At 40.1% G+C, this 8,983-nt stretch overlaps 1 protein-coding gene across 1 annotated transcript; it reads left to right on the forward strand.

Annotated features, from left to right (window-relative positions):
• Positions 1-4,563: 4,563 nt before the first annotated feature.
• LOC121977310 (auxin-responsive protein SAUR71-like) lies at positions 4,564-5,263 on the forward strand. Its single transcript, XM_042529897.1, has one exon. It carries the CDS (start codon positions 4,673-4,675, stop codon positions 5,045-5,047), a length of 375 nt encoding a protein of 124 aa, XP_042385831.1. The 5' UTR covers positions 4,564-4,672; the 3' UTR covers positions 5,048-5,263.
• Positions 5,264-8,983: the final 3,720 nt, after the last annotated feature.

Here is an 8,983-nt window from a genome sequence, read left to right on the forward strand (position 1 = left end):
TATTTGAAAAAGAAAATTATTTTAATTAAATAATTTTTCTTTTCAATGGAAAAAGAATTAAGGAAATTTTTATTAAATTTTCCTTATTTGCCAAGACCAAGGATTATAAAAGAGGGGGTAGAGGAGGCTTCAAGGTGAACGACTCTATTCTATTTTTCTTTCTCTTTTCCTTGGTGGTGTGGCCGGCCCTTCCTTCTTCTCTTCTTCTTCTCTTTGTGGCCGAACCTCTTCATGCTTATGGAGTTTTAATTGGTGGTCGGATCTAGCTTGAGGAAGAAGGAGAGAAAGCCTACATCCCTTAGAGCTTGGTTGGTGGAAAAGATCTTCATCTTTTGGAAGCTTTGTGCTTGGCTGAAATTTGAAGAAAGGAGAAGGTGCTTTGGTGGTTTCTCATCTCGGAAGATCGTTGCCCACACAACGTCCGAGGTTAGAAGAGGAATACGGTAGAAGATCAAGAGGTTTTTCTAAAAGGTATAACTAGTTTTTTTTTCTTTCCGCATCATACTAGTTATTTTTGGAAATAATACTAAATACAAGAGGCATACGATTCTAGAGTTTCGAATTTGTTTTCGATATAGTGTTCTTTTATTTTTCTTTTCCTTGTGATTTGATTGTTCTTTTCGGTTAACCTAAAGTTATTTTAGGAAATTAAATATCAGCTTTCCATAAAAGGTTTTGTCTATTCGGTGGTGGTTGCTCCCATATCCAAGAAGGTCATGTGCCTCGCTACGTCAGTACTGGGAACCAATTATGGAAATTAATATTTAATGGAATTAATAACTTAAGGTGACTTGGGTCAAACGTGTTAAGTTCCGCAGGAGATCCAAGTTAAAACCTAAAAGAACAAATAGATTAAGTTTTGGATCAAACGTGTTAAGTTCTGCAGGCGATCCAAAATTTAATTTAAAAGAACACATGGTAGCTAGGAAAGGGTTCAGAGCTTTGTACAAAATTTTTGTACAGTGGAACCTCTAGGTTTTCAGAGTAGCAACCAACATAGACAAGGCTGGAGGCGCCCTCAACACTCTATAAAAGATTTTTTTGACCAACATTGAGAATAGAACTCATTTTCAAGCTTCCACAATCATCCTGTTGCACCGTCTTCGCGATACTATTGCTACTGCGCTACTACTTTATGACATCCAACTATTGTCGGTAGACCATCGAGATACAAGCTTGTTCAAAGTCAATCCTTCTAGTGTTAGTAACGAATTCTTAAATTGTGCATTTACTTTTATAATTGCATAAGGAAGTGTAAACTTGTTACACTGCCCTTTTCATTCTTGTACTTAATTCTCTCTTTTAGCGGTTCTAGAAGAGGTTTATAGTAGATTGTCCATCAATACAATCCAAGGAATCGTGAGTCTTGGAGTAGGGATGATAATTTTCCCTGCGGGTTAGGGGCCCCACGGGGAAAACTCGAAACGGGGATAGGGATCCTTGATTTATTCGGGGATGGGGATGAGTTCGGGGATTTTTTTTCAGGAATAGGGTGGATTTGGGGCGAGTAGAGGGATATTGCCCCCATCCCTGAACTCGCCTAAAAAATATTATTATTATTATTATTATATTATTATTATTATTTTTAAAAATATTAATAATAATATTTGATCCCTATCCAGAAACTGAGTCAGACGGACCATCAGGTGAGGTGGATGAGATGTTGACCGAATCACTATGACCTGTAGGGGGTATGCTGAGATGATTTCTATGTTAACCAAGTCTTCCGAAGTCCTCTAGTCAACCGTACCTGCAGCCAGCGATCGGGTTACCCCGGTCCCTGGTACCCCAATGCTCGAGGTAGATTCAGCAAATATATAAGTAATAGAACAAATAGCAGAGTAATAAAAGGAATGTAGAGTGAGCACGGTAACGTATCCTAACCCAAGGGGGCACCCTTTGGTGGATCGGTGAGCTGATCGTGGTGCGGATTGAGTCTTCATGACCTGGAAGAGTAGATGAACGCGAGCCAGATAAGGAGCTGGATTTGACGGTGCGGAGCTGGACGTGACACGGACCCGGAAGGCAACATATGGGCGGGGACCTACCAATGACACGCAAGTCGGGATAGGACAGCGACATACAAGCTGAGAATATGACGGTGGCATGTAGGCGAAGATATAACAAAAAAACAAGCCGAAATAATACAACAGCTTGAAGACTAGAACACAATAGCGAGGTGCACTACAACGGTAGCTCGGGGGAGGTTGGATCACATCAACAATGCATGACGACATGGATCGGGGGCTAGAACGACATCGGACCTAAGGGCAAGGGCACTGGATCGATGTCGGACCGAGGCAATGGGTTTGCCAAGGAGATGGGTTGGTTATCACTGGAGGTGGCGGTTAGAAGGGGGCGAAGTCAGTGTAGGGACTGGCGCTGGAGGCTGTCGATGAGGGAGGCTGCGACGCGTGGAGAGGGAGAAGATGTCTTACGCGTGTGCAGGCTACACTAGATCCGACCGGCTGAAGCTGCTTGCGACACTGGTAGTGTGAGGGGAGGAGCTTGTCGGCCTGTTCGTGTAAAGAGAAGGCAGCGGCTCAAGCCGACTTCTCATGGCGGAGGAGGTTATTGCGGTAGCACTAGTGCCGATAGTGACTGGAGAGGGGTATCGTTGGAGGGTGACTGTCGAAGTCATAGAGAGCTCAAGGGGCTAAGGCCGCTCGAGAAACGAGGGAGGCGACATGCGTCCATGCTGTGTGAGGCGTCGGCATGAAGAAGGTAGGAGGCGGCAACTACTCCCGTGTGTTCCCTCGTGCCGGCTCACTGGGACTACAATCGAGAGAGAGCAGAAGAGAAAAGGGAGAGAGGCGACGTAGCTAACAAAGGAGGGAGGCGACAGTGACATCCTTGTCTATGAGTGAGATGACTCCGGTGCTCCCTGGTGGCCTCGGCATAGAGAGGAGTGTCATGGAAAGAAGTGGGCGACCCGCCTCTTAGCGGTCCGATGAGCGGGCGAAGGCGGTGTTCCTCCTGGAGGCGGACCGAAAAATCCTCCCCCATGTGAGGCGGCAGAGAAGACACGAAGGAATCCCTTTTCTTGCTTGTGGTGGCGATGGCCACCAGCCAAAACCCCCTATGCCCCCCAAACTAACCCCCCTCTCTTCACGCATTTACAGTGCTATACAAAGGGTTGCTACAATAAAATAGTAAAAGTACCCTTCCCCTCTCTCTTACAACATCAATATTGATATTAATATTAATATTAAAAAATTTAAATTATTAATAATAAAAATATTATTATTTATATTAACATTAAAATAATAATAATATAATTTAGAGATGGAAGTGGGGATAAGAAATTTGATCCCTGGTAATTCGGATTTAGGGATTCTCTAAACTCGAAAAAATGAGGATGGGAATAGAGATAAAATTCAGGGCTAGAGATGAGGATGACAAACTCATCCCCGCTCTGTTTCATTGTCATCCCTATCTTTAAATAGGAGTTGACGAAAACTCCAAATCAAATAACCTTTCATATATATATTTTTTTAAAATGTTTATCTCACTTTTAATTCTACTATCCACTCACCTTCTTTTAGGTTTTAAAAAAGAAAATCATTTTTAAAATTACGTGTGATTAACCCCTTACCTCTCTCACATGCTTCGATCCTACATTTACTCCCAGTAATTTTTATTTTCCTAAACTGGGGGCGATATGATAGGTGGGATGGATCCATTGTGATGCTTCATCTGCAGCCACACGATCATCATCCAAAGGCTCGAAGCGTCCGGTGTGTGCTGGCGGTAGTCGGATTCTGTTCCCCACAGAATCCGCAAACCGGTAGATCTGTGGACCGGCTCGACCAGCATGCCGGTCCCACCCGCATAAGCCCACCAGCTCGCCCACATCACACTCCGATCAATGCTTGACCGTAAAGCCCTACTACCGTTATATCCCCACCACGTAGTTAAATTTCGAAAATATCCTGCGATCGAAGATACGTTACATACGTATGCTACACATTGAGCTTATTTTATTTCACGCAAACAAATTTTGCATTATCTAATTATTAATATTCTCTCTACACGAAAATCTTTTATATAAAAAAATAAAATTAATGTCAATCTTAATACCATAAAAGGGGATGTAACGACATAACACTTGATATATTTATTAAAACGGCCGTCTTGAAATAAGTCGATTTTTGTCAGATCGATTTTAACCTGACGCCATGAACAAGGTAACGTGCTGGTGGGACCTTTCCTGGTCCTCCACGTGACCGGGCCCAGCAGGAACGGCTCACGGTTACCGTACTAGTGGTACTACGGAAGGTACATCTCCGGATCCCGTAGATTTATCGCGTTTCGGTAGACACATTAGAGATATGTGGACCTTGCGATAGTAAGACAGTTAGGATCTGGGCGTTGGTTCTGTGTTTGCTGTTTGAGGTGAATGGGGGATCGAGATCTGTGGTTGTCCGGTAATTCGCATTAGTCCCCCTCCCCTCCGTAGTCCCTTTCACGCACCCAATTTTTACAAAAAGAAAATCGGAATAATAAAAAAAAGATTATTCCGGAATTATTCTATTCTAAAAGGGATATAAATGTACCTGGCGAAGCGCTCCGGTTGCTCTCATGGGAGTCTCGCCCTCGGCCCCGAACCCTAAGCGCTGCGGCCATTTTCTTGCGTCAATCTGCGCCGATCGTGGTCTTTGCGTGAGGTCGGATGAAGTGGCAGATCTGGCGGGTGTCGAGGGTGGCGGACGCCTCCCACTGCTGGCCGCCGATGGCGGCGAATGCACCCGCGCGGTGGGTCCCCTGGGGGCACGTGCCGGTGCACGTCGGCGAGGAGATGGAGTGGTTCGCGGTGCGGGTTGAGCTCCTCGGCCGTCCGGCCTTCATCGCGCTCCTCCGCCGCTCCGCCCAGCAGTACGGCTACGGGCAGCGCGGCGTGCTGCGGATCCCCTGCCCGGTACCGCTCTTCCGCCGCCTGCTCCGCCTCCTCTCCTCTTCCTCCTCCGCCGCGGTGTTTGCCACGGATCCTGCCCTCGAGGAGCTCTTCCGCGCTCTCCCAGCGGTTGACGGTCAGTTCCTCGATTAGTTGTGCCGGAATCGGCCTGGATATCTCCGCCTCTTAATTAATTGTGTCGCCCTGTTTCTCTCCATTTCCCTCCATTTATTTAGTCTGTGCCGGGGACGGCAGTCTTGACTGTTTGATGCAGTGAGAATAAGCTGAACTAGGTTAGAATGTTTCCAAACACATGTAATTAAGTATGATCTAGTCTAGAAGATAAAAAAACATTTTTTTCATCCATAACTCCATGTTTTAATCTTCATTCTTTTGCATGATTGATGATTTCTGTCGTTCAAAGTACTGTTTCATGCTACTTGAAAACAAGCTAAAGACGCTACCAAGTTGTTGCAATTATGATGGTGTATTGAAGTTAGCTAGAGCTAATTAGAAGACAAACACCCATTATTGGTTGCTGATCAGGTGATTTGGTGGTAACAATAAATAATTTGGATTGTTGAAAATGAAACCCTTGGCCACTGAAGTAGACATCACTTGTAGCGTTCTCTAAAAAAAATAGTTTATCAATTGCAATGATATTAATTCTAGCTTACTGTTGTTTCTTTTACTTTAATGTTAACTTGCTTCCATTACTTTTATCTACCTGATAAACTAAAAGCATTTGGCTACTCGATTACTTTATTACTTTAATACACAGGTACTTAGTTTGTTCACAATAGATTAGTAATTTAGATGTACTTTATTGTTGTGGGCAGTTGAACTTATAATAGTTTATATGACCAGCCAAGAGGGAAGGGTGAAGTGCACAGGTCTGATGATGCCCTCTTAAACTATGTTTCTTTGTTGAGACTGAACATGTTACTTTCAGGGTGTTCATGAGTTCTTCCTTGATGAGCTCTCATACCACATCTCTCTGATTTAGGATTTTTAGTAGGGTGACTTAAGGTGTATAATTTAGCCAAATTTAAGCTTGATGATGAACCTAATTAGGGTTTAATGCTGGTATAATCATGCATGCAAAATTGCCTTTATCAATACCCACTCTAGGCATTAACATATTGTAATATATTATTCAATGTATAAATTTTGTTTTTAGTTTCAATTTCTTGTCATCTAATCTAGATCTATATTTCCTATTCTGGAACCCAATTAACGATTTTACCAAAACAGTTTTTGTATTTTAGAGTGTATTTGGTGGAGCAATGGGCAGGTAGGCATGGCAATAGCTTAGAACTGGAGGATTTTTTAGCTTCTCATTCAGTCCAATGTAGGAAGTGGACAGCAGAGTTGTCAATGGGTTGTGCTTTTGTCGTGCACGATCTGGGCTTGTCTCGTACAGCCATGTGTTATCTTAGCTTGGACACGACCTCAAATCTGAATGGTGCAGATCACGATCGAAGTAGAACCAATTATCATCCTGGGCGAGTCCTAAGAACTAACTAGTGTTTGAACCACTCTTTCCTGTTATGCTTGCTCCACATAAACAAATATGTCATCCTTGAGAATTGACAATCATTATAAGCTGCAAGAGAGAATAGTATGGGATTGTGAGACCTGGGTACCTGGATTATTAAAAAAAAAGAGAATAGTACTCCCCCACCCCCCACAACACACACGGTATGGTGTAGTGGTAAAGTGTTCAATAGATTAACCAAGTACTCATGGTAGTGTTCAATAGATTAACCAAGTACTCATGGTTCGAATCTCAACTTTTTCTCCATTGGAATGAAAAATAAGTTGGCTGTTGGGCAAGGAACCGTTTGTGTTTCTGAATTTATCCAATAAGCAAACCAGTAGGGGTGTCAAAAATGAATCTGACCCAATGACCTGACCTGAGTTGACCTGAAAAAAATGAAGTCTGAGTTAGGGATTTTTGGGATTCAGGTTGGAGGTTTTCGGGTCGAGTTCAGGTTGACTTGGGTTTCCTGTAAGGGTTGGATTCCCCCTTTTAAAATCAGACACGAAGGTTTCCTTTCATCTGGTTCAAGTAGTTACCTAAAAAAGGGAATTGTTTCTTATTTTAATTGTTTGTTTGAGGGAATTGTTTCTTATTTTAATTGTTTGTTTGAGGGACCCTACAAACAAGGAACTACTTACTCAAGTTCTCACTATGGACGAATGATTATTTATTCTTCTTTTTGTTATTTTCATTTTAAGAATTACTTATGATAAAATTGGATAAAATGAAAATATGAATTTTTTTTGAGTAGTCTACTTCTCGTTAAATGATGAATATTCTTAAAAGAATACTTTGGGACTTGTAAAGGTTTTACTGGTCTATATATTGTTCTATTCGATCTTTTAGGATCCAAATTTTAGTTTTATAGATTTTTCAAGGTTAAATTAAATTTTATTTTAAAAATTAAGATACTTTTATGTATATTAATATTAATAGTATGACAATGATGAAGTATTAAGATAAAAGTAAAGACTTATAAGAAAAATATATATTTTTTTAAAAAATCATTTTTAATCGAGCTATTCGGATCGTATTCGGGATGGTTGGTTTTGGGTTTGAGTTTAGGGGTTTTGGATTGTATTCAGGTTCGAGTCGGATTAGGATTGAGATTTTTTATATTTTTTTTTCAAATTGATCCAAACCCAACTCGATCCATCCGAATCGGCATCCCTATAAATTAAGAGAAGGTTATCCACATTCAAAATTAATTAAATTTATAAGAGTTTGGATTAGGGGTACAAACAAATCTAATCGAGTCGAATAATATGAAAGTATTGATATTTAAGTTTGAGCTCGATATATATATATATATATATATATATATATATATATATATATATATTCAAAGCTTGATTCGAATCTTGAAAATATAAATAGTTTTAACTTGATTCAAAATAAAATTCGAGCTCGAATTCGATTCGAATGAATCTTGATTCGAGCATATTTGAATTATAATTCAAAATGTCTTAAATTCGAATTTAATTTGAATTATTGGAACCTTTATTTAAATATATTAAAGTTAAAATTATGTATAAATAATTAAAATTCTATTCAAGTTCGGCTCAAATTTGATAATTTCAAATACGAATCGAATATTTTTCGAGTCGGTTCTAAAAACTTGTGAACATGCTCGATTCATTTGCACCCTAGTCTGGATACCTAAATTAAAAAAAAAAAGGTGAGAGAATAGTAGCAGCTCCACTAGGAAAAGTGCTAAAGTAAGAATAAAAGAAATCTAAGTGTATATAAGTTCAGCTTGCTCCAAGATTAATCGGGCGAAATCCAGACCTACCTTCAATAGTTAAAATTTATTTGTGCCAATTAGGCTACTATCACTGGGTTGTTGGCCCCATATTGAGCCAACTCAATGCAAGAATCATAATTTCTTTACGCAACAATTTTCCTATTGGTTTGTTATTTGTTTCCTTCCTGATCCGTATGAGTAGTGGGATTTGAGTCATGAAAATAACCTTTTTGATAAGATCGAAAAAAGAATCTAGCTCGCCGACAAAGATCAAAGATGCTGATGGATGAATTAAAACATCGGTGCGTGGTGAGTGAGTCCTCAATAATATTTAGTTTATATCTCTAAATTATTAGGATTAAAAGGGAACTTATTATAAATTTAAAGCTCCCTCTTCAATAATATTATACTCATGTCAAAAATTATCTATATCCCCATTCAATCGTATTAATATTAAAAAATAATAATTTCCTAGATTAATTACTAAGAATATGTTAAGTTGTCAAGCAAAGTGTTTATTCCAATCCACAAAAGACGATTGAGAAGGCCTTTATTCCCCTTCTCTTGTGGCCAAGGAATTTATTCTTTTTGCTTTTCCTTCACAAAAAGAAGAGTGATCTTCTCACCTTATCATCCGCGTTTGAGTTTCGAAATTAACCGACCGAACCGAACCAATCCGACACCACCATGAGTCATGAGAATTGTAAATCACCTACCGTCCAAGTTATGTTGTGCGTCGTTTTCTTTTTAAACCTTTTAGAAAGAAAAATATTCCTCCAGATATATTGATTCCAAATCTTTT

Source organism: Zingiber officinale, chromosome 4B (genome assembly GCF_018446385.1).
Source record: "Zingiber officinale cultivar Zhangliang chromosome 4B, Zo_v1.1, whole genome shotgun sequence".
NCBI lineage: Eukaryota > Viridiplantae > Streptophyta > Magnoliopsida > Zingiberales > Zingiberaceae > Zingiber > Zingiber officinale.